The sequence below is a fragment of the Lipotes vexillifer genome, unplaced genomic scaffold, assembly GCF_000442215.2.
Source record: "Lipotes vexillifer unplaced genomic scaffold, Lipotes_vexillifer_v1.1 scaffold897, whole genome shotgun sequence".
Lineage (NCBI taxonomy): Eukaryota > Metazoa > Chordata > Mammalia > Artiodactyla > Lipotidae > Lipotes > Lipotes vexillifer.
In genome coordinates this window covers 811561-838665 of record NW_006785587.1, presented here as the reverse complement: position 1 = coordinate 838665, position 27105 = coordinate 811561, and the positions used below count along the sequence as shown (strand labels likewise).

The 27105-nt window shown below is 40.0% G+C and overlaps 1 protein-coding gene across 2 annotated transcripts in view; it reads right to left on the bottom strand.

Annotated features, from left to right (window-relative positions):
- Positions 1-14886, bottom strand: part of KCNAB1 (potassium voltage-gated channel subfamily A regulatory beta subunit 1) — a 435707-nt gene extending 420821 nt beyond the window's left edge. Inside the window, exon 1 of one of the 2 annotated variants that reach the window (XM_007457647.1) lies at positions 14554-14886. In XM_007457647.1, the coding sequence (XP_007457709.1) occupies positions 14554-14828 (275 nt within the window). In that variant the 5' untranslated portion in view covers positions 14829-14886. The remainder of the gene's footprint in view (positions 1-14553) is intronic. The other variant, XM_007457650.1, reaches the window with a different exon arrangement.
- Between the last annotated feature and the right edge of the window lie 12219 nt (positions 14887-27105).

Below are 27105 nucleotides of genomic sequence, written 5' to 3'. Positions count from 1 at the left end.
AAAGAGTGTCCTTGAATTCTGAATACTGACTTCATTGGAAATTCATTCAACTGAAAATACTTCTAAAACACATTTACACTTTATATTTTTTTGCCATTTCTTTTAGATAAATGACCATCTGGAACCTAAAATATTGCAAACAGACTTAAGCATTTAATAGTTTGTTCAACAAGCAATTGCTGTTTGGATAGTCACATAATGCAATTTACTAAGCTTGGAGACAGAAAGAGCTGATCTTTCTAATGCACCCCACTTGTGGAATTGTTTCTGCTGACTATCACCTCCTCAGTCCCATAGGTAATTAAATAATTCAACAGTCCTTTTGGGCAGCTTGTTTCATGCTTAATGTTCACTGCTATAATCAAATTAAATATGAAGATTAAGCTACAAAATGCACTTTGGGCTTTGATTTTTTTTAAGTGAACTATTTCAAATTTGTAACTAAAAAACGGCTCTTGAATTGTTCCTCAAATTCCTCACCCTTCCACACAAAAATGTGCATGTGTCTTGTGTGAGAATAGCGAAACGGAGAAGGAATGCCAGAACATCATAAATGATATGCAGTTTTACTAATAATATTATATTCAAAACCATGGTGCACCCTGCTGCTGGGAACAGAGCAACTGGCTTATCTGTCTTCAAGAATCCTGCAAGTGCATTATAGAAAAACATATGTAATGATTACATTGTTTGAATGAACATACTATCATAGATACTCCTCTTAAAGACACATACCTGTCCAGTTCTGAAATAACAGACTGAATCAGTGAGCTCTCTTGGCTCTCAACAAGGCTCTCTGGTCTTTGTTTCCATGTGCCTTATCCTGCCTCATGAGCTGTCAGCCAGAGCCTGTGGCTGTTACCATGGGAAGGGGTGACCTGCTGCACTGTGGCAACTCCACCTCACAACCGCCTGCAGTAGGAATAAAACAGAAACTGTAGGAAGGCTCCTGGCTCACTCAGCCATATGTGATTCTTAGGGTAATTTAAAAAAACTCTGAGAGGTTCAAAATGGGAGCTGAGCACCCATGGATTGACATTAGCACGGCTGTGTTCCAAATGCCTGCCAAGCTGATATCAAATCACCACCTGCAGGTTTCTGAAAGGCCATCAATCTTCTCAATCTTCTCAGTGAAACAGGAAATTGAGTTCCAAGTAGAGAAGCCAAAAGAGATTTACCCACCATGTGGCAAAGGCCAGGTCAGGCGGGTTAGGCCTCGAATGAGAGGAATAACATTGAAGCGAAAGCAGTGCCTTGGCCCCTCCCTGTTACAGGAAGCAGCCAGACTCTACCTCAGCACCTCCTTCACTCTGCTCTGACCATGGTTCTGTGGCAGAGACCAGCCAGCTGTTCACCTTGCCTGTTTTCCTCTCTTCCTAGGCACACATTTGCACTACAATTCCCAGCCTCCCTTGCAGTTCAGTGTGGTCATGTGACTAGATTCCAGCCAATGTGACTTCTACCCACAACTGTCACTTACAGTGATCTTCCGTATGATCCTCCATATTCTTCTCCTGTCTGCTGGATCAATGTCAATACTCAGCCACCAGCCAGCTTAGAAAACAAAAGCTGAAGATGACAGAATTTGCATCAGCCTGGATCCCACCTAACTGGAACTTCCTACCCTTGGTTGGACTTACATGAGTAGGAAATAAACTTTCTTATATCAGGTCAATGAGGTTTCAGGATTTAGCAGCTAGGGTTACCTTTAATTAAAAAAATCAATGGACTTTTATTTTGTAAAGCGCATTTACCCACAGCCTAACCTTAATAAGCTCTTTCTGGATTGGAAACCAGAATCAAATATCTGGTCTGGAGCCCAGTTTAATTTCCTGATGACTGAAGAAATATTTGGCAAGTCCTTGTTTGTGATTAGGTTGCAATGTGTGTGCCAATGCACAAAAAACTCCCAATTTGTCTTGCCTTGGAATGGAGATTTTCCTCCAAAACTGTAAGACTGACACCTGATGGTATCTCTGGTCGCTAGAAAGCCTGTTGGGGAAAGGAAACATTGTTTCAACTGTCCTTTCCAGAGAAGTGGGAGCAAGTGCTCCTCAGAACTATGCGGCTTCCTCCTCCCGCAAAGCAAAAGCACAAAATACAACAGTGAAAATCTCTGGCAGAACGTCAGCACATGCCATTTAGTGACAACCATAATCTAAAATTGGAAAGTCCGGGGCAGCTGCTGCTGCGTAACCTTTGCATCCTCTTAGAGCTTGTGTGAGGGGAGATGGCCAAAGTCTGACTCAAACCTAAGATCTGAAATTGAGTTAAATTCATCTAATAAAATTCATCTAATAGAGGATGCCGCTTGGGGGGCTCCAGGGCCTCTGTTCTTACATAGCTCTTTTGATGGAGAGAAGCCTGAAGAAACATTGAAATCCATAGTCCACTCCATTGCACAGAGCTTTGCTCTCCACCTGAGTGACTTCCTACCCATCTGAGCTGCTGCCTGACATCTCCCAGCCCTTCACAGGGCAAAGGCAAAGACCTTAAGCAGGAAGAGGGAAGCTTACCGTGTTCCAGTAAGGAACCTTGTACTGTGATGGAAAGTGGAAGGTAAAATTACTAAAGTAACATCTCAGTAGCCATCCACAATTAACCCAAACTTGGGGAGGAAATATTCTGTGGGGTTAAGAGGTAACATCTGCAGCCCACTATCCAGGTTCAAGTGCTATTTCTATTGCTTACTTGAATCTGACCATGGGGAGGATCTTTTCTAAGTTTCAGTTTCCTCCCATGAAGTGGAGATGATTAAAAAATAGCCACACCACGGATTATTAGAAAGGATTAAATTGAATAATATAAGGAAAGGGCTGGGTCTACAATAGGTATTCAGTAAGCAGTTGCTGATATTAGGAAAGGAAGGCAGGTGTTATGGTCTTTGCAGTGTACCCAAGAAACCCTGCCCAGGGTCTGGGAGAGAAGTGTGGCTGTATCTACCCTTGTGTTCACTAGAGAAGCAGATTAGGGGTAACCATGCTCTCAAGCCATGTTCTAGACTGAATCAGAGCCAACGTCTCAGGGCAGAAGAAAATAAAAATAATAAAGTAGCAAACATATAGTGGTTATGGTTTATATAGATATAGATTATTTATATAGATAGTGGTTTATAGCATACGAAGGATTTTCACGCATACTATTGGATCTAACCTTTAAAATCCTAGAAGATAGAGAATGAAGATGTTTCTATTTCCACCATAGAGATGAACAAACTGAGGCTCAGCGATGCTACACGATTTGCTGAAATCCACACAGCTAACCAGCAACAGAGCCATACTTTAAACCCAGGCCTCTCTATTCCAAAGACAATGGACTGATCCTCTCCACATGGAGAGAGGACATGTCAGACAGATATTTGGTCCTTGCTAATCAGAAAGGATTTTAAATGAGGGCATAAATGTAAATCTTAGAAGAACGGGGTTCTAAGTGAAGCAAGGAGGGAAGCAGAATGTCAAGACCTTTCTCTTAGAGTCCAGGAATTTTCCCAGGCTTAGGGAGCACATGGAAGGAATCCAGAGAAAGAAAGACTGTGGAAGTAAAGTAACAGATGAAGGCTGATGGCACTCCAAAGGGGAACAGTGATAATAGCATTTGCTGAAGGGTCCTTTCTATGCACTCAGCACCGTGCTAAAGCTTTGATAGATATCTCATTTAATCCTCCCAACTCTACGAATGTCTAATATTGTTATTCCCATTTTACAAGTAAGGAGACTGAGGTCCAAAGTCACATAGATAGTGGTGGGTAGTGCACAGTGGAATCAGAGTTCAGAACTGGGCTGGCCTGACATCAGAGCTCATGCTGATCTGCCCCCAGGTTATATAGCCCCGGAGGCTTATATAGAAAGCAAGATGTACAATGTCTCTCGTTGACTAACACCAGAAGTACACAACAAGCTGAAGGGTGAATGTAAAAAATTAATAAACCAAGCTATATAAAATATACCTAAGCTGTATACAACAAAGCTAAATAACTAAAGCTAAATTTTAAAATCACAGCATGATGTTACCCCACCCCAGGAGAAGAATATTCAATATACAGAGACAGAACTAGAAAGGCTGACCTTGGACATGGAGTAAAATAGCAATGGCTCAAAGAGGCAACCTGGAATATACTTGAGCCTCTTCACAGAGAGGCAGCCCAGGGAATCTTTTGGTCTCTTGATGGGAAAAGAAGAAAAAATCAAGCAGCAATAGACAGAAAGTGAATAAGAAGAACCATGTTCTTCATCAGAGAGGATGTGGGTTGTAACAAGTCCATGGGGCTGTTGTATGGATTAAATAGAATGAATATAAGAAGCCCTGGGCAGATGGCACGATGCTCTATAGGTGCTTGATAAATGTGAAGGAGATGAACTAAATAGTCTTTTGTGAACCATCTTCAGGATTTTGTCAGATCTGAGTTCCACCTCTACTCATATTTACTGAATATTTTCCTTTAAACTGACTCACTTACTTTAAAACTTAGCTTCGTTCCCTGCCACGATAACCATGAATTCATAAGTTTAAAGTGTAAGTTATACATTTTTTCCTAATGCTCATGAAAACAAATATAAAACCACTGAGAGATTTAATGTCCACATGTCCCCCAATATCATCTCAGGTACAACTAGTGTGCCATAGTTTTGGAAACACTGAAAGCAAGTAAAGAGCCCTGGCTGAGGTACCAGGAGACCCAAGGTCTAGGCCTGGATGATCAGACAGGCCACCTTCATGAGGCACGTTCTCCCATCAGAAAGTATGAGATAAGAACATGTGATTTATGTTGCGAGAAGGCATACGAGACAATGAAGGTGAAAACATTTCATAAGCAGGGACATTACAAATTGAAGGTGTTTGTGTGACTCTCCTATTAAAGAAGAATTTATTTTCTAAAAAATCAAACATATCTGGCAATGGTCAACCAATTACTAAAATGATATACTATAAATATCAAAGAGAATTTTCTACTGCTCTTAGAACTTCAGAACGAAGCGTCAACTCATTTCCTTTTTCTTTCAGAGTTAACACAACTGCACAGTCCCTATAAAGGTGAGTGAGCAGAAAATCAAACTCTGCTCCTTTGCTCTGGATTATGATATCATTAAACCATGTATTCTCAGAACTGGAAAGAACCCAAGAGATCATCTTGCCTAGTCTTCTATTTTACAGAGGTGGCAGTGGTTCTGGAGAACTTTTAAAACCTAACTATGGTCATGGAGCAAAATGGGATTCAAGTCATGTCTCCAAACCCCTCAACCAATGCTCCTGCCATTGCACGAACCTGTCCTCTGGAAAGGCAGAGGATACCAGGGGAAGAAGAACTGCAGCTGCTGTGCTCTATATAATCCACTAACATCCAGTTAGGAGAGAACCCTGACAGCAAGTCAGAGGACCAAGACATAGACAGTGCCTTCAAGGTGTCCGCAATTCTTCTGAAGGAAATGGACACACAGAAACATGGCCCAACATAGGAATGTAACAGTGAGAAACTGGCTCAATTTTCTCCAGACAACCCAAATAGCAATCACAGAGATGCAGACTGAAGCAAGTCCCTACGGTGAGGGTGGGTGTGCCTGCCCAGGTATGTCTGCTTCTCACTCACCACCCTGGGGGTACAGCTGCACACGGCAAGTACAGCCTTATGGTCCTTAAGTCATAGGACATCATCGTCACCATTAAGGACCCACGTCTCCCCAGAGGCTGCTGCTGGGATGCTAGGAACTTGCTCTGGCTACCTAATCCCTGTCCTATTTAGGTTCACCCTCTCATTCCTCATCCAATCGTTCAGCAGAATGATTTACACTAATATTCAAAACAACAGGACAACGAGCTAGGAAGCAATCTTTCTAGCATATGTCTAAAATCACAGTAAACTACCCAACAATGTCTTCATATTCTAATATCTCTAGAAAGATACTTCTATGTAATTTCTCATATAGATATTCCAAGAGTTAGAGACTTAAAGAAAGTGTGCCTGCTCTAAGAAATATATATCATCTTTTTAAAAAAAGAAGAGCTTCCTCTTTAATAAGAAAAAAATCTAATCAAGAGTGTTTTCTAAGAAAAAAATATTGGTTTAAAAATTTAGAGTTATTCCATTGTAGCCTATTTCCATCACTCTGTCATCCCTATCATTTTTTTAACATCTTTATTAACATCTTTATTAACATTTTTTAACATCTTTATTAGAGTATAATTGCTTTATAATGGTGTATCAGTTTCTGCTTTATAACAAAGTGAATCAATTATACATATACATATGTCCCCACATCTCTTCCCTCTTGCATCTCCCTCCCTCCCACACTCCCTATCCCAGCCCTCTAGGTGGTCACAAAGCACCAAGCTGATCTCTCTGTGCTATGCAGCTGCTTCCCACTAGCTATCTATTTTACGTTTGGTAGTGTATATATGTCCATGCCATTCTCTCACTTTGTCCCAGTTTACCTTTCCCCCCCACCCCGTATCTTCAAGTCCATTCTCTAGTAGGTCTGCATCTTTATTCTCGTCTTGCCCCTAGGTTCTTCTGACCAGTTTCTCTTTTTTTGTAGATTCCATATATATATGTGTTAGCATACGGTTTTTGTTTTTCCCTTTCTGACTTACGTCACTCTGTATGAGAGTCTCTAGCTCCATCCACCTCACTACAAATAACTCAGTTTTGTTCCTTTTTATGGCTGAGTAATATTCCATTGTATATATGTGCCACATCTTCTTTATCCATTCATCTGTCAGTGGACACTTAGGTTGCTTCCATGTCCTGGCTATGGTAAATAGAGCTGCAATGAACATTTTGGTACATGACTCTTTTTGAATTATGGTTTCCTCAGGGTATATGCCCAGGAGTGGGATTGCTGGGTCCTATGGTAATTCTATTTTTAGTTTTTTAAGGAACCTCCATACTGTTCTCCATAGTAGCTGTATCAATTTACATTCCCACCAACAGTGCAAGAGGGTTCCCTTTTCTCCACACCCTCTCCAGCATTTATTGTTCGTAGATTTTTTGCTGATGGCCATTCTGACCAGTGTGAGATGATATCTCATTGTAGTTTTGATTTGCATTTCTCTAATGATTAATGATGTTGGGCATTCATTCGTGTGTTTGTTGGCAATCTGTATATCTTCCTTGGAGAAATGTCTATTTAGGTCTTCTGCCCATTTTTGGATTGGGTTGTTTGGTTTTTTTGATATCGAGCTGCTTGTATGTTTTGGAGATTAATCCTTTGTCAGTTGCTTCATTTGCAAATATTTTCTCCCATTCTGAGGGTTGTCTTTTCATCTTGTTTATGGTTTCCTTGCTGTGCAAAAGCTTTGAAGTTTCATTAGGTCCCATTTGTTTATTTTTGTTTTTATTTCCATTTCTCTATGAGGTGGGTCAAAAAGGATCTTGCTGTGATTTATGTCATCGAGTGTTCTGCCTATGTTTTCCTCTAAGAGTTTGATGGTGTCTGGCCTTACATTTAGGTCTTTAATCCATTTTGAGCTTATTTTTGTGTATGGTGTTAGGAAGTGTTCTAATTTCACTCTTTTACATGTAGCTGTCCAGTTTTCCCAGCACCAGTTATTGAAGAGGCTGTCCTTTCTCCACTGTATATACTTGCCTCCTTTATCAAAGATAAGGTGACCGTATGTGCGTGGTTTATCTCTGGGCTTTCTCTCCTGTTACATTGATCTATATTTCTGTTTTTGTGCCAGTACCATACTGTATGGATTACTGTACCTTTGTAGTATAGTCTGAAGTCAGGGAGTCTGATTCCTCCAGCTCTGTTTTTCGTTCTCAAGATTGCTTTGGCTATTCGGGGTCTTTTGTGTTTCCATACAAATTGTGAAATTTTTTGTTCTAGTTCTGTGAAAAATGCCAGTGGTAGTTTGATAGGGATTGCATTGAATCTGTAGATTGCTTTGGGTAGTAGAGTCATTTTCACAATGTTGATTCTTCCAATCCAAGAACATGGTATATCTCTCCATCTATTTCTATCACCTTTAATTTCTTTCATCAGTGTCTTATAATTTTCTGCATACAGGTCTTTTGTCTCCTTAGGTAGGTTTATTCCTAGATATTTTATTCTTTTTGTTGCAATAGTAAATGGGAGTGTTTTCTTAATTTCACTTTCAGATTTTTCATCATTAGTGTATAGGAATGCAAGAGATTTCTGTGCATTGATTTTGTATCCTGCTACTTTACCAAATTCATTGATTAGCTCTAGTAGTTTTCTGGTAGCATCTTTAGGGTTCTCTCTATATAGTATCATGTCATCTGCAAACAGTGACAGCTTTACTTCTTCTTTTCTGATTTGGATTCCTTTTATTTCCTTTTCTTCTCTGATTGCTGTGGCTAAAACTTCCAAAACTATGTTGAATAATAATGGTGAGAGTAGGCAACCTTGTCTTGTTCCTGATCTTAGTGGAAATGCTTTCAGTTTTTCACCATTGAGGACGATGTTGGCTGTGGGTTTTTCATATATGGCCTTTATTATATTGAGGAAAGTTCCATCTATGCCTACTTTCTGGAGGATTTTTTTTCATAAATGGGTGTTGAATTTTGTCAAAAGTTTTCTCTGTATCTATTGAGATGATCATACGGTTTTTCTCCTTCAATTTGTTAATATGGTGTATCATGTTGATTGATTTGCATATATTGAAGAATCCTTGCATTCCTGGGATAAACACCACTTGATCATGGTGTATTATCCTTTTAATGTGCTGTTGGATTCTGTTTGCTAGTACTTTGTTGAGGATTTTTGCATCTATGTTCATCAGTGATTTTGGCCTGTAGTTTTCTTTCTTTGTGACATCTTTGTCTGGTTCCTGACATCATTTTACTGGTGCTGTTCACTATGTTCTAGGTCGACAGAGGAGGGGGAAGAGGAAGTGACAAGGGGACCAAAATTGATCACATGTCCAATCTACAGCATATGTTTTACATCATTTAAAACATGTCTAGTTTTAAACATCATTTAAAACTAGTCTTCTGAGCTAGGTATTCTTATACCCATTTACAGAACCAGAGTAGAGTCAGTAGACTGCAGAAAGTGGAGGCATCCCTAATTTTGATAGATCCAATAATAGTTTTATTATAATAACAAGGGCAGGGATTATGCTTAGAACCTTTGTATAATAATACACTTACTATGTGCCAGAGGCAGGGCTTGAACCAAACAACCTGGCTCCAGGATCTATGACCTTAATCCCCAAGTCAGCTGCCTCTGTCAGGCCCAGAGCCTCCATCTGGCAGGTGGTGCCACTGGGGTGCAGCCTGCAGACTACAGGACTACAGAACTGTGTTCTTCATCACCGGATTCCACCGACACTTCCCTTTGCCAAAGCCAGCACCTGCATTTGGTGCCCTTAAATCCATTTTCTTCCTCTTTAGGGACTTTGCTTCACTACTTGCATTACATACTTTCTCTATCCCCTGGATTCCTCCAATCTGCTCACAAACTTCTACACACCTGCTTTCTCCTGCATACTTCTCCCCGACCCTGCTTCAGACTTCAACTGTCATCCTCTCTCCCCACCTCCACTGTATCTTCTTGAGAGTAGCCTCCATGCTCCACCTCTCCTTTACACCTGGTCTCTGCCCAACTCCCAAGTCTCTGAAATGGTCTCCTCTCTTCTCATTCTCCTGGCCACGCTCCCAGCTCCAGCCTCTAAGAACCCTTCCAGGATGCTTGCAGGAGCCTCGTGAATAGAAGCAGCTCTCCATTCCCATTCCATACTTTCAAACATCTGTGCCTTTGCTCACGCTCTTCCCCACATGGGTTGCCTTCCCCAGCCCCCATCTCCTCTTGCTCAAGTCCTGCGCATCTTGCAGTTCCAGATCTAATCATTGCAGCTGGGAGCACTCACTCCTTCCTCCGAGCTCTGTTATGATTCTTTTATGTAGCACTTCTTATTTACATACATGTCTCATCTCCCCTAAGCTGCACCTAACTTGAGGGCAGAATTCTTAATTAATTCACCTTTGTGTCACCTACAGGTCTTTGTACAGAGAGGATGTTCAATCAACAGCTCTTCAGTGTTCATTCCCTGACAACAGGCTTGATTCTCAACAGCCAGATCTTCCTGCATAAACCCAAGCCAGAGGTTGCTATGCTCATGGATCACCTGCTGCCCTGCTGGCAGGAACTGAGTCCACCAAAACTCACATGGGAAAACTGCCTGTCTTCTGGTAGGACCACGTCTGATCCTCTGGAAGCGCACAGAAGTTAATAACTTCTAAGAAGTCAGGGAGCTTTGACAGCAGAAAGGAAATATTAGAAATATAACTACTCAGTGTAACTACTCTCCACCTAATAAACATTTATTAAGATGGTAGAAATCACTATTGAAATGCTATAGCTCAACATTCATTCATATGTTGCCTTGTCCTATTAAATGTCCAGTCAGTTCAAATAAATAGGTTCAGTCAGTTCTGGTTTGGAATGTTAATTCTGATAGTATTTAAAAGCTCTTTCTATTCTATCTGTAAGTCACTTTTCTCCAGGAGGGTGGTGATCGTATGAATTCCTAAAAAGCCTCTGTAAGAACACACAGTGGTCTCTCATAAATTTTAATTGAGCACAATAGGATCCTCAGCAGTCAGGTGCTAGGTGAAGTGCACATTTTTGCTAGATATGTTGAGTCACCCTTAATTATCTTCATAAGCCTTAAATATACCATACACAACATGGGGACTCATCTTGACCCTTACTTCAAAGAGTCTGAAAGCAAAATACATTACTTTTCAAATCATTTCTACATTATCTCATTTAATTTTTACAACAGTCCTTTATAGCTATTAGTCCTCTTTTGCAGTCGAAGAAACTGAAACTCAGGAAAGTTAATTAACCTACCCAACAATGTGTTAAACTATAAAACTCAACCTATAGTTTCCATATAAACACTATCTAGTATAGAAAAAACAATGAGATAAGCACTCTAGAATATTACCAGAGGGAATGTACCCTGCAAAAATATTTTCAGAAAGCAATTGCATTAAGAATAAATATATACAAGTTTATATATGTATAAGTAATATTATATATGTAATATTTCCCATTAATTCCAATTCTAGAAATAGAACCTAAGAAAATAACCAGAGATATGATTTTTTAAAGTCTGATATAAAGATGTTTATTATAATATTATTTATGATAATGATAAATAGTAAAATAAGAATGGCTAAGCAATAATATAGCCATAATATATAGTCCTTAGAAAATTTTAAGTGGTTTTTAAGGTAACAAAATAGGCTGTCATACTATTAAGTGAAAAAATATAGTATGATTCCAATTCAAAAGGCTACATGAAAGCACACCAAAATATTACCAGTGGTTACCCTTTCTTTTTATGTTTCTGTTTTTAAAACTTCCTACCAAGTTCAGATGTTACTTTTGTAAAAAAAAAAAAAAAAAAACGTTATTTAAGAACAACAGGGCTTCCCTGGTAATGCAGTGGTTAAGAATCCGCCTGCCGATGCAGGGGACACGGGTTCGAGCCCTGGTCTGGGAAGATCCCACATGCTGCAGAGCAACTAAGCCCGTGCGCCACAACTACTGAGGCTGCACTCTAGAGCCTGTGAGGCACAACTACTGAGCTCACACGCCTAGAGGCCGGGCTCAGCAACAAGAGAAGCCACCGCAATAAGACCGCGCACCGCAACGAAGAGTAGCCCCCGCTCGCTGCAACTAGAGAAAGCCCGTGTGCAGCAATGAAGACCCAACGCAGACAAAAATAATAAATAAATAAAATAAATAAATTTATAAAAATAAATTAAAAATAAAAACAACAAATAACTTTTTAAAAAATCACATCCACAGTTACACAGGAAGTAAATGCTAGCCCTTTGCCTCCAACTCCAGGACTCTGGCCCCTGCACTACCCTCCCTCACTATGCAGAGGAATGAGCCATCATATAAAATACATCAGCATCACTGGGTCATCAGACAACTATGCAAAATGGCCAGTCAATATGAAGCAAATTATATTAGATTGTTTCATACATAGTCCTATATGCAAACACAGTCCCAGAAAGGGAGTCAGAACCACTTACCACCAGACTAATGTGCATTGTCTGCCCTGATTCCTGTAATTTATTTCTTAAATATACCAAAACTACTGGACCCTTCTCTAACAATTTCTTCCAATCATTTTATAATACCTTTTGTTTCAAATATAAGTTACCATTGAATCTGGGCATAGACAGTCCTCAAATCCCTCATGAACTAGAATTAACCTGCTGTAAAATATTTTCATTCCATCTTCTCAGAAAAGAAATTGGAGTGACAGCCCTCTAGCTATTCCCTACTGATGGCCATTAACCAAAGACCCAAAGAATTATTGCCCATAGCAAATGTGTAATGTCTTCAAGGACTCTTCAAAGCATTTCATATTCTGTCCTGTAAGTAATATTTCACAGATGGATACGCTTGTTTATATTTTATATTAATCATATTTATCTTCTACCTACAGGTCTCTAATGGAGATATCACTCTTGGGCTGTGCTGTTGGAAGAAAGGACAATTGGAAGTCCAGAAAAACTTTCTGTAACTTCTTCACAGGCAACATCTATAAATGAAAGACAAACAGGTGGCTTGGGGAACTGCACGTTCTAATGCTTACATTACAATTTGAAGGGATTGCACCATGGCTCATTGTCACGGTAATTGTCATTGCCCCACTAATCTCAAGAACTCAGCTGAGGCAGTAGTTCTAACATTGGGGTGTAAAATGGAAAGGAGCTGGCGGTAAGTAAAACTGCCTTTTTCTAAATTATACACACATTGAGCTCTGCAATAAATCTAATTTATAAATGGGCTTAGTGCCATCTGCACACACTAGTTTTCTCCTGGATGTCATGCTGTAAAAATAAAGGGGGAGGAGACATTTTTCATTTTTGATGATGTAAGATAGACATGAGTTTCACTGTTCTTTAACACAGTCACTAGACAAGGGACTCACAAGGCTATTGTGAATCAATAATTAATAATATGTCCATTGTTACCATGGAAACAATTACTTCCGGATCATCTCTCCTGAATAATGACAAATTGTTATTGTCTGAGTAAAGCAGAAAAGAAGGGAGTTTGTTTTTCTTTTCCCAAAAGTTGCTGGCTCAAACTGATTACCTTAATTTATATTCACCTCTGACCTGATAAATGTTATTCCAATGTAATAGTGTAGGAATTTTATAGTTCTGTGTTAGACTCCTTTAAGGAAAGTTTCTGGTCTGGAGTAAGTAAAAGATTATGTTAAGGAAGGAAAACATTATGGAGACTTTCCTTTGCCATCTAACTCTTTTTCCAGAAGTTCTTTAATAATGGCTTTACAGTTTAAGATTTATAGATATGAGGTACATTCCCAACACCGACAAACTCATTCGTGCTTTCTTTGACTGAGAACGTTCTTGCTCCCTCCTCTATTATATCCCAAATGTAGGCACAGCAGCTTACAGGAGCCTCAGACAAATCACTTCAGCCATAAATACTAAATGTGTTTCACCAAACACTTCCAGACACTTTATCCTCTTCTACTTTTTAAATGCTGATTTTTAAATAGTGGCTTAGATTTGAAAATATCTATTTTATTCCTGCCTTGGAAAGGTTTGAAAAATGAAAGTTCAGACGTTTTGTTGAAGTTTGTGGTCCAACAAATTTTTAATTTATATGCATCAGTTAACTCAATTGCTAAATGTTTTCCTATAATATCTTTTTAGAATTAGAAATATAAAAATGGGGCAGCTCAGAGCAAACTGGGATGCTTTGATAAACAGAATATATTCCAGAATTTCTATGCTACCAGTCTCTACAAAAGAAGTTTTCCACTCTTTGACCATTTCATTGAAAGTAACAGTTACAGCGAATAAGTATTCTTAAATTTCAGGACTCCAGACACTTTCACTCCATACATTTTGCCTTATAAGATTGGGATTTGTGAAATTATTCCTCCTCTGCATTATCTGAAGCTGAGGCTGACAAAAGGACAGAGAGAAAATCTACAGGGATTTGTCTTACGTTGACCTCTTTTTTAAAAAAAGTACCTTTTTCTCCTGATGCTCTCTGTCTTAGACAGGGGGCCCAGATCCCCAGGTTGGTGGTCAATGTGTTCTCCTCTGTACCCCCATTGCACGCTGAGCTCTCATTCAACAAGTTCACACTATTCAACTGTACACTTTTCAAACAGGCAAAACACATTTCCCTCCCTCATCCCCAAGGTCTTAAGGTAAAGGAAGTAGAGAAAGATTGCAGAAAATTTGTTGTTGCTTTGGAAGGGGGCATTTTCACACAATCTTTGAACTCCTCTGATTGTTACTTAAGACAAATCTTAATGCCATACTCCTTCTTCCTCTCAGCTCTTGAGTGTCTACTGCCTCCTTACAAGGGTGTTTTCTGAATAACAATCCATGGAGTATTATTTGCCATTTTCACCAAGTTCCTGCTCTTTGTAGTTCACACTCTGAAATGTCAATCATCTGTAAGGCAGTTAGAGTTGTTAAATCTCCAGCAGCACGGGAAAAGAAATCTAAGCATCCACTCTGGAAAGCACTTTCAAACAGGGTCTCATAAAGCCAGGGCAGAGAGGGGCAAGGCTTACCTGTGAGGCATGCCGGTGATGTAGGCGGTGGTGTGCTCACTGGACAGCTCCCAGAGTTTTAGGTACCAGTTCACCTCCACTTCCCGCACCACAGCCAGTTGCCGAGCCCTGAGTTGGGTTTGCCCCGAGGGGCTGAGGCTGCTGTCTTTCCCACTTTCTGAAGCTTTCTTGAGAGATCTGTCTTTGCTCTCTATGGGAAGCCCAGATAGTTTCCTTAACTTGGGGTCCTCTTCCGAGATCTGACTCCCTGCCGTCCGGGTCCGGGCTGCCAGCATCCTGGAGGTTCGTGTCTGTCTTTCAGAGAAGACTAGAAGTCACTGTCATCAAAGTAATTTGGATTGATTTTTCTGTTTCTGCCTCCCTCCTCTTTCCTGTCCTCCCCCATCCCCTTAACCTTATCCTGCGGCAAAGCTGTAATTGAGCCGGCTGGGGATGAAAGGGTATCTCTAAGTTTCCTAAGGAAGAGCTAAGGCGGCCACTATTTGTGATATCCTGGAACATGGAAATTTTAAAAACAACCCCCAACGACTTTGTAACACTGAAGTCTTATGGTGCTATTCCTTCTGCAAAGCTTGGACTTCTGCTTCATTTAACAATGATAACTCTGAACCGCAGAGTTTGGTAAATTATATTTGATCATCATTTTAGAGTTATAAAAAATACAACCAGAGGCTCATTAGGCGTTCTTAATTAGAGTCCCTTTAGAGTTTTTAAATTTTTTTTTTGAGTTTTTAAAGTTTTAATGTGAATTTCCTCAAATAAGTTTAACAATACCAAAGCACGGGCAGGATTATTCCTTTTGTGTAAAACTTAAAATAATATTTTCAATCTATTTTATAATCCTTTGGGAGAAGGAGGTTTTTCTAATGTGAGTGAACCACATATGTCAAACATGCTTTCATTTCTGCAGCCTACCATAACTGATTCAGTAACTGACCCTCTCAATACTTATGACGGGTGGAAGCGTAAGAATCGCCTTACAATCGAGGAGACTGAGGCTTAAGTTGGAATGAAAAAAAATAGTAGATAGGAAGTGGTGAGAGCCTATGTGTGCATGGGTCCAGATGTGTGTGGGGGGGTATGTGCCCACTGCACATGAAAACTAGCTCTGAAAGATGGAAAGACAATTCAGTTAATGGCCCTTGTGGTTAAGATGCATGTGATTGACCCACATGCCTACCAACCAGTCGGACCTCTGTCCTAGCTCAGAGGACAGTGATATCAGTGCCCACTTAGATGTCTACCACAAAGTTATTTGGTGATGCCCTAAGCCCCAGGCATCTCCCTAACCAACCTCAGTCCCTCCTGTATGAACTGCCTCAGTGTCGGCTACATGTAAAGAACTCAGGAAAGTTAGTGAATTTCTCTGTCCATGCAAGACCATAAATTATAAATCATGGAGGTATAGTGAGGTCTTATAGCCTCTGAGAATGGCAGGAGAGAAAGAAGGAAAGAGGCCCTTCTTAAAGAGTTAGCTCTGAGGATTTTGGCTGTTAGCCAATCCAAGCCAAGGATGAGGGAACAACAAATCACACCACGTGGACTCTCCCACATTTAGGTAAAAGCTGTTTAATATTAGTATCCAGGGTAGTCTTAGAACCGTGACCGCCAAGCCGTGAGCCACCTGAAACAACTATCAAAGGGCCACAGGACAGCTGCTACCAAGCACCAGATCTGTCCCACCTGAGTCTGGGGGCTCGGGAACCTGTAACACCAGTGGCTGCAGCCTCTCCAGCTCCTCTCCCTGCCCTCCATCCCTTGAGTCATTGAAGAGCTCTGGCAACATGGTATCCATAGCAACAGACTCCTGAAAGTGTAGACTCTGGGGACAGTCTCCCCAGATTGATATTGTTGGGGATGTGTCAACAGGGGGCTCTGCGGTGGAACTGGGGAGGGGAGTCTATGCTCATTCAGCCGAGGGGGCTTCACACTCCCCTTGGCTTGCCTTTCTTGGGAGGCAGGGTTGTTTTGTTTAAGAGCTCTGCTCTGGAGTCAGACTGCCTGGATTTGAATCCTAACTCCATCACCCAACTGCTCTGTGATCTTAGGCAAATCACTTAACCCCACCGTGCTTTAGTTTCCTCATCTAATAAAAACAACAACAACAACAAAAACCAGAGGTAATTTTATATGTGTGGCAGTTTTAAAATACAGCCCTCAAATTCTTTGACATTCCTTTCGTTGAGAGGTGGGGTCTGTTTCCCTTCCCCTGAGTCTGAGTGGGCTTCTGACTGCTTTTGTTACCGAACACAAGTCCCTGTGCCCGAGGCTCAGTGAGGCCAAGCAATACCAAAAGGTCGAGTTTGGAGCAGAGATAGGTTTATTGCAGGGCCCTGCAAGGAAATGCGTGGCTCATGCCTTAAAAACACCAAATCCCGAAAGCTTTCAGCAAAGCCCTTTTATAGGAAAGGCAAGGGAGGGGTGCAATTAGCTGTTGCAAAATTCTTGCTGTCAGACACTTTGTTCTTGAGGTCAGGTCACGACGTTCCCGGAAACCTCCACCAAAATGTTATTCTCTGTTCTGACAAGAAAGTGCAAGGCCCCAAGGCTCAACTTTCGCCCTCTGAGGTCCAGGCCCTGGCTATGAGGAGGGGGTCCCTGCGGGGGCCGGTTACCCTGCCCCGGAGCCCAGCACCCAGTCTGGGTCCTCCCACCAGCGCCCAGGCCCAGCTGAGGAGGCAGATCTCAGCTGGCAACGCCCTCAGGACCAAGTCCCCAGACCCTGCCCAGCTGTCATCACTGAGGGAGCCAGGTGCCCAGGGCCCAGCCGGCCCTAAGGCTCCTCAGGCCGCCCAAATGGGGGACGGGGTACCAGGTCCCGTGGACTGCAACCCAGGGTAACAGCCACTGCCATTAGGTCGCGGAGACGGGGATCGGGGAGAGGTTAGCGGCTGCCTCCAGGCCTGGGCCCGGCCAGTGGGCATGATTGGCGAGGGCTCTGAAGCTCTGCAGGACACAGCCCTCAGCCTGTCCCTGGCCTCCCCCACCCCCCACCCAGCTCACCGGCCAGCCCGAGGCCAGATAACCCAGGAGAGAAGTTCCATCCACCTCTCACTCACTCTCCGCCGCGAGGATCACTGTCCCGCCGCCGACCATTAGCAGAGCGAAACCTCTAACCACCGAACTAAGGGTCTCGCGAGATGATGGTCGTGTGCTAACAGCCGTACGCCGGCCTCACCCCCTTACGCTTTCATCAGTAAAACATGGTAAAAGAGATGCTATATGACTTCCACAGCTACCTCGGAAAGGCCATATGGCTTTCATCCATCACTCTTGGAACGTTCATTCTGGAGGAAGCGAGCTACCATTTAAGGAACCTGACTACCTTAAGAGCGTCATAATGGAGAGTCTCATGTAGGTGCTCTCATCAGTAGCCCCAGACAAGTTCCCAATGTCCACCGTCAACCACCAACTCTGGGAACAAGCCAGCTTGGGTGTTCGGGCTCAGTCAATCCTTCAAATGGCTAGACCCAGCCAACATCTGATTGCAACTGTATGAGATATCCCAAGCGAGAACGGCACAAGCCCCACCCAAATTCCTAACCCACAGCATTTTGAGCTAAATAAAAGTTGCTTTCTTACCGCTAATAAAGTCTGGATCATCATTATTATATATACCCTTATTATAAATCTTTAACAAAATGTTATAAAATACTTAGAACAATGTCTAGCATATATTAACATTTAATAAGTATTAATATTTATTCCCCAGGTTAGATGCTACTGCAGCACTAGAATTCAAACTTTCTGCTTGTTTCCCTTTTAAATTTTTTAAAAACTAAGCATCAACTTAAACATTTGTAAATATGCAACATTTGTCATCATAAACTTAAACAGTCACAAAGGATGCCACATCCAGCATAAGTATTGCTATTTTAAAAATGATATTGTTACATCACTATCTTAAATGTATCCAGTAGAATTTAAATCCTAGAACTATTTGATACCTATCGTCATTCATATTAAAAATTCATGAACATGCTCTTCTTTAGCAGTTGGAAATTTTACATTCTTCCTTTTTCTTTCTGAACTTGTTTTTCCAGTATCTTCCTCACCCAGAATTTTTTTTTTTTTTGCTGCCTCAGTCTTTTTTTTTGAATTTTTTTATACAGCAGGTTCTTATTAGTTATCTATTTTATACACATTAGTGTATATATGTCAATCCCAATCTCCCAATTCATCCCCCCACCACCACCACCACCCCCAGATTTCCCCCGTTGGTGTCCATAGGTTTGTTCTCTACATCTGTGTCTCAATTTCTGCCCTGCAAACCAGTTCATCTGTACCATTTTTCTATATTCCACATATATGTGTTAATATACGATATTTGTTTTTCTCTTACTTCACTCTGTATGACAGTCTCTAGGTCCATCCACGTCTCTACAAATGACTCAATTTTGTTCCTTTTATGCTTGAGTAATATTCCATTGTATATCTGTACCACATCTTCTTTATCCATTCATCTGTCAATGGGCATTTAGGTTGCTTCCATGACCTGGCTATTGTAAAGAGTGCTGCAATGAACATTGGGGTGCATGTGTCTTTCTGAATTATGGTTTTCTCTGGGTATATGCCCAGTAGTGGGATTGCTGGGTCATATGGTAACTCTATTTTTAGTTTCTTAAGGGACCTCCATACTGTTCTTCATAGTGGCTGTATCAATTTACATTCCTACCAACAGTGCAAGAGGGTTCCCTTTTCTACACACCCTCTCCAGCATTTGTTGTTTGTAGATTTTCTCATGATGCCCATTCTAACCAGTGTGAGGTGATACCTCATTGTAGTTTTGATTTGCATTTCTCTAATGATCAGTGATGTTGAGCATTCTTTCATGTGTTTCTTGGAAATCTGTATATCTTCTTTGGAGAAATGTCTATTTAGGTCTTCTGCCCATTTTTGGATTGCATTGTTTGTTTTCTTAATATTGAGCTGCATGAGCTGTTTATATATTTTGGAGATTAATCCTTTGTCCATTGATTCATTTGCAAATATTTTCTCCCATTCTGAGGGTTGTCTTTTCAGCTTGTTTATAGTTTCCTTTGTTGTGCAAAAGCTTTTAAGTCTCATTAGGTCCCATTTGTTTATTTTTGTTTTTATTTCCATTACTCGAGGAGGTGAGTCAAAAAAGATCATGCTGTGATTTATGTCAAAGAGTGTCTTCCTGTGTTTTCCTCTAAGAGTTTTATAGTGTCTGGTCTTACATTTATGTCTTTAATCTATTTTGAGTTTATTTTTGTGTGTGGTGTTAGGACATGTTCTAATTTCATTCTTTTACATGTAGCTGTCCAGTTTTCCCAGCACCACTTATTGAGGAGACTGGCTTTTCTCCATTGTATATTCTTGCCTCCTTTGTCATAGATTAGTTGACCATAGGTGTGTGGGTTTATCTCTGGGCTTTCTATCCTGTTCCATTGATCTATATTTCTGTTTTTGTGCCAGTACCACATTGTCTTGATTACTGTAGCTTTGTAGTAGAGTCTGAAGTCAGGGAGTCTGATTCCTCCAGCTCCGTTTTCCTCCCTCAAGATTGCTCTATTTGGGATCTTTTGTGTCTCCATACAAATTTTAAGATTTTTTGTTCTAGTTCTATAAAAAATGTCACTGGTAGTTTAATAGGGATTGTATTGAATCTGTAGATTGCTTTGGGTAGTATAGTCATTTTCACAATGTTGATTCTTCCAATCCAAGAACATGGTATATCTCTCCATCTGTTTGTGTCTTCTTTGATTTCTTTCATCAGTGTCTTATAGTTTTCTGAGTACAGGTCTTTTACCTCCTTAGATAAGTTTATTCCTAGGTATTTTGTTCTTTTTGTTGCAATGGTTAATGGGATTGTTTCCTTAATTTCTCTTTCTGATCTTTCATTGTTAGTGTATAGGAATGCAAGAGATTTATATGCATTAATTTTGTATCCTGCAACTTTACCAGATTCATTGATTACCTCTAGTAGTTTTCTGGTGGCATCTTTAGGATTTTTTAAATCCTAAAGATTTAGGATTTAGAAAATCCTAAATATCATGTCATCTGCAAACAGTGACAGTTTTACTTCTTCTTTTCCAATTTTTATTCCTTTTATTTCTTTTTATTCTCTGATTGCCATGACTAGGACTTCAAAACTATGTTGAATAATAGTGGCGAGAGTGGACATCCTTGTCTTGTTCCTGATCTTAAGGAAATGCTTTCATTTTTTCACCATTGAGAATGATGTTTGCTGTGAGTTTGTTGTATATAGCCTTTATTATGTTCAGGTAAGTTCCCCCTATGCCTACTTTCTGGAGAGTTTTTATTATAAATGGGTGTAGAATTTTGTCAAAAGTTTTTCTGCATATATTGAGATGATCATATGGTTTTTCTTCTTCAATTTGTTAATATGGTGTATCACATTGATTGATTTGTGTATATTGAAGACTCCTTGCACCCCTGGGATAAATCCCACTTGATCATGGTGTATGATCCTTTTAATGTGTTGTTGGATTCTGTTTGCTAGTATTTTGTTGAGGGTTTCTGCATTTATATTCATCAGTGATATTGGTCTGTAATTTTCTTTTTTTGTAGTATCTTTGTCTGGTTTTGGTATCAGGGTGATGGTGACCTCGTAGAATGAGTTTGGGAGTGTTCCTCCCTCTGCAATTTTTTGGAAGAGTTTGAGAAGGATGTGTGTTACCTCTTCTCTAAATGTTTGATAGAATTCACCTGTGAAGCCATCTGGACATGGACTTTTGTTTGTTGGAAGATTTTTAATCACAGTTTCAATTTTGTTACTTGTCATTGGTCTGTTCATATTTTCTGTTTCTGCCTGCTTCAGTCCTGGAAGGTTATACCTTTCTAAGAATTTGTCCATTTCTTCCTGGTTGTCCATTTTATTGACATAAAGTTGCTTGTAGTAGTCTCTTATGATGCTTTGTATTTCTGCGGTGTCCACTGTAACTTCTCCTTTTTCATTTCTAATTTTATTGATTTGAGTCCTCTCCCTCTTTTTCTTGATGAGTCTGGTTAAAAGTTTATCAATTTTGTTTACTTCTCAAAGAACAAGTTTTTAGTTTTATTGATCTTTGCTATTGTTTTCTTTGTGTCTATTTCATTTATTTCTGCTCTGATCTTTATTATTTCTTTCCTTCTACTAAACTTGGGTTTTCTTTGTTCTTCTTTCTCTAGTTCCTTTAGGTGTAAGGTTATATTGTCTATTTGAGATTTTTCTTATTTCTTGAGGTAGGATTGTATTGCTATAAACTTCCCTCTTAGAACTGCTTTTGCTGCAGTTTTGGATCATCGTGTTTTCATTGTCATTTGTCTCTAGGTATTTTCTGATTTCCTCTTTGATTTCTTCAGTGATTTCTTGGTTATTTAGCAGCGTATTGTTTAGCCTCCATGTGTTTGTGTTTTTTACGTTTTTTTCCCTATAATTTATTTCTAATCTCATAGCATTGCAGTCAGAAAAGATGCTTGATATGAGTTCTATTTTCTTAAATTTACTGAGACTTGATTTGTGACCCAAGATGTAATCTATCCTGGGGAATGTTCCATGTGCACTTGAGAAGAAAGTGTAATCTGCTGTTTTCGGATGGAATGTCCTATAAATATCAATTAAATCTATCTGGTCTATTGTGTCATTTAAAGCTTCTGTTTTCTTATTAATTTTCTGTCTGGATTATCTGTCCATTAGTGTAAGTGAGGTGTTAAAGTCCCCCACTATTACTGTGTTACTGTCGATTTCCTCTTTTATAGCTGTTAGCAGTTCCCTTATGTATTGAGGTGCTCCTATGTTGGGTGCATATATATTTATAATTGTTATATCTTCTTCTTGGATTGATTTCTTGATCATTATGTAGTGACCTTCCTAGTCTCTTGTAACATTCTTTATTTTAAAGTCTATTTTATCTGATACTAGTATTGCTACTCCCGCTTTCTTTTGATTTCCATTTCCATGGAATATCTTTTTCCATCCCCTCACTTTCTGTCTGTATGTGTCCCTAGGTCTGAAGTGGGTCTCTGGTAGACAGCATAAATATGGGTCTTGTTTTTGTATCCATTCAGCAAGCCTGTGTCTTTTGGTTGGAGCATTTAATCCATTCACATTTAAGGTAATTATCAATATGTATGTTCCTATTACCATTTTCTTAATTGTTTGGGGTTTGTTTTTGTAGATCCTTTTCTTCTCTTATGTTTCCTACTTAGAGAAGTTCCTTTAGCATTTGTTGTAGAGCTTGTGTGGTAGTGCTGAATTCTCTTAGCTTTTGCATGTCTGTAAAGCTTTTGATTTCTCTGTCAAATCTGAAAGAGATCCTTGCCAGGTAGAGTAATCTTGGCTGTAGTTTCTTCCCTTTCATCACTTTAAGTATATCATGCCACTCCCTTCTGGCTTGTAGAGTTTCTGCTAAGAAATCAGCTGTTAAACTTATGGGAATTCCCTTGTATGTTATTTATCGTTTTTCCCTTGTTGCTTTTAAAAATTTTCCTTTGTCTTTGATTTTTGTCAATTTGATTACTATGATTCTTGGTGTGTTTCTCCTTAGGTTTGTCTATCCCTCACCTAGAATTTTATTTTGATATAAAATACTTGTATGCGGGAAAATATTTTACAGATGTCCCTATCAAATAATTCCCTGCAACAAATATGTGGACATAAATTAAAACGTTAAATTTTTATATTCTGTGCCCATAAGACTCTAAGTATTATAAAATATCTTAGGGGTTGAGTTATTGTGACAATTATTATTGGACATAATTGGTCAAAACTAGATTTTCTAAATTTTGATAAGTTACTGCTTAACATAAAAAATAAAATTTTGTTAAAAATGTATCTTTTAATGACATGGATAGGGTTGGGATTTTTTTTTTCTGAATTAGGCCATGTATCCATAGAGTAATAGTATTTATCGGTAGAATGAGACAAGATTCAGTATCGTCTATTTCCTTTTCTTTTTTTCTACTTTTAAAGATAAATGTTCTGCGAGACCTTGTTCATATAGATAAATAAATGGAAATTGAAGGCTTTTTTTTTTTTTTTTTTTTTTTTTTGCGGTACGCGGGCTTCTCACTGTTGTGGCCTCTCCCGTTGCGGAGCACAGGCTCCAGATGCGCAGGCTCAGCGGCCATGGCTCACGGGCCCAGCAGCTCCGTGGCATGTGGGATCTTCCCGGACCGGGGCACGACCCCGTGTCGCCTGCATTGGCAGGCGGACTCTCAACCACTGCGCCACCAGGGAAGCCCAAGACTTTTTACTATAGTAAAATTATTCATTCTTTAAATGTCTTCTCAGATAAATATATAAAAATCACAATGTTGTATCATTTTTAAATTATGTATTAATATCTAACCCCCGAAAACCCTGAAATGGGGAGTTTTAGAAGGCAGTGAGAAAGGAGTGATATGATCAGGTTTATGTATTAAAAGCCCCTTTCTGGCTACTCTGCTAGAACAGACTGTAGCGGGTCAAGGGAAGCAGAAGAGAGGGCAGTTTGGAGACTGCTGCAATAATCTAGGAGAGATGACCGGGGGGTAAACAATGGAGGTTAAAAAAAAACTGTTCAGACTGCATGCATATTTTGGAGGTGAAAAGGACAGAATTTCCTGGTGGACTGCTACCAGGAAAGCAGAATAAAAGAATGAGAGGAGTCAAGAATGGCCCAAAGGATTTTGACCTGAGCCATTTGCTGAGACTGGGAAGATGCAGGAGCCTCAAGTTTGCTGGGTGGGAGTGTGTGTAATTAGAGGGTTGCTTTGTGTTAACTCACATATTCCATTTTTGATGCTCTGAGGATCCATGTTTCCATCCTTTATCATTTCCTACAGTCTGAAGAACTTCAATATTTCTTATAGATCTATTAGCCACAAATTCTCTTTTATCTAAAACTAACTCTATTTTACCTTCCTTCTTTAAGGGTATTTTCTCTGCGTTCTTCTTCTTCCATAACTTTCAAGATGTTTTTTCATCTTGTCTTCTGACCTCCACATTTTCTGATGAGAAATCAGTGATGTCAAGTTATTTTTCCTCGTTTGCAGTGGGTTGAGTTCTTGCTGGATGTTTTCAATATTTTCTATTTATCTTTGGTTCTGAACAGCTTGGCCCTGATGTGCTCAGGTTTTCTTTGTATTTATACTGCTTGGGATTTGCTGAGCTTCTTGAATCTGTAAATTTTTGTCTTTCACCTAATATGGAGAAACTTTGGCCATTATTTTTATAGTCTCTTCTCCTCTGGGACTCCAATAACACTTATATTAGATCTTTTGATACAGTTCCTCATGTTTGTGAGGCTCTGTTCATTGCTTTTCATTCTTATTTTTCTCTTCTTTAGATTGGATAATTTTATTGATCTCTCTTCAAGCTCAATTTGTCTATATTCTGATGTTAAGTGTATCCAGTAGCTTTTTAATTTCAGATGGTGTATTATTCAGTTCTAGAATTTTCATTTGGTTGTTTTCTATAGTTTTATTACTCTGATGAGATTTCTTATCTTTTCATTCACTGCAAGCATATTTTTTTCCTTTACCTCACTGAGCAGAGTTATAATAGCTGATTTTAAATCGTTATCTGGTCTTTCTCTCACTAATCATTTCAAAGTTTTATCCAGTCTACATAACTGACAGATAAATTTCTCTTAAAAACAAACAAACAAATGGAAGTGGGGGAAGAGAAACATGTTTAAATTATATCTCTATCTTGCCCCAAATCTTTCAATGTTTCCCTTATACCAGAGGATAATGTTGAAATTCATCAAACTGATTTTATTTACTTATTAATTTTTTGGCCATGGCTTGCAGCTTGTGGATGCGGGATCTTAGTTCCCCAACCAGGGATTGAACCCAGGCCCTCAGCAGTGAGAGCCCAGAGTCCTAACTACTGGACCACCAGGGAACTCCCCATCAAACTGATTTTAAAGGCGAATCATTATCTGTCTCCAGTCTAGGTTTTCAGTTTCATATCCAGCTGCCTCTCTCCACAAAGAATGTGTTCTAATTCGACTCCTTTACTCCTGGTTTGCTCACTCGTCCCCTAAAGTACCTACTGTTTCCTGCTGCCTCATTTTTATCACCCCTTCCCCTTTCTTCCCATTAGTAATGCTTTCTACCTACCCACTTTCTTATTTCCTCATTGAAATCCCAGGCTGTCATAGGCCTCCTCTGACTCCTATAGCCTGAAAGGAGCATTTCCTTCACTGCTCATTTCATCCCTATTGTCTGAACTAATCAGGGTACCTCGTTCACACATGCCTTTGTGACAACTTCTTTACTGCTGTCTTGGACTATTTTGCTCTCTCTGATGTATGTCCTGCCCCCTTTCACCTACTCTTAGTCTCTCTCCTCTGTACCTCCTCTCACATACACCTTCAGCGTCCTATCCACTGTACCTTTCTCTTTCATCACCAACATAGTTCTTGAAGGCCAATGACAAGGCCAGGAACCTGAAAAAGAAAGGTTTTGTTTTGCTTTATTTCTAGAAACTTGTATTTAAATAGTAAGAGTGAAAGCATAGAGCATAAGTTCATGATGTGGGGAAGGATATTTGACTACATGAGAATTATTTTCCTCCTCTGCTTTCTCTCAGGACAAAAAAGAAACTTGAGGCAGGATGAGAGAATAGGAGTAGAGTTATTAGGACTGAGATGCCACTGGGAGCTGTCTACTACTCTGTTATCAAAGAAGGCATCTGAGTGGGAGGAAAGCAATGGCTGAGGGAGGCATTTAGCCATGTGGGCCTGAGGGGGCAGGGCTCCCTGGGTCCCGCATACCAAGGTGACTGTAGAATGTACTGTGAAACTGGGACAGGTTTGAGAGTGAAGAGAGTGCTATTAATAACAATAACATAGAAACAACAGGCGAAACCTGGCAGTGTCTACCCTAACCCTCAGCATCATATGGAACAGCATCCACTGTTTCTGTAGCAGTGGTCCTTCCCATGAAAAGGCATCCAGAAATGCTGAGGGAAGCCAGCAGTGATGAAAGCTGAGTTAAGATAAAGGAATTTGCAAAGTGGCCTGATGTGAGGGAAGGAAGTCTTACCCCAGGGGGACGAGCAGCCCTGAAGTACAGGCCTGTCAGTGTCGAGGATTGCACTGAGACCAGACAGTCTTCCTATGGTCAAGACAATATATAAGTCCCCCTAGAAACTTAGATCACCCAAAAAAGAAAGGAGCCAAGGAGACAACCTGAAACTGACTGAATTTAACATTCAGAAGTGACTGTTGATCTTGAATTGGCAGAATTTTTGTTCAGTTCTCAATGGAAATGAAGGTTTTGTAAGCTAGACACTGAGGAACATTGATGTTTTTGTATTCCTGACTGCCATGTCTGTGTAAAATTTAAAACTCTTTCAACTCTCGTCCTAAGACTGTTGACATTTTTATAGTTTCAGCATCCCCCTGCATCATCTGAACTTGGTGGAACTTAGTGGAACCCATCAGGCCATTCCCAGGTAAGTGAATCACACGTACATCTGCCACAGGCAGGATTGCATATATAGGCTATGATGGGTAGAGTTTAGAGGGAAGAGCATGAGGATACTAACCTTCAAGTCTCAGCAGGGAGAAGTTTGAACCAGAACCTTTTCCAAAT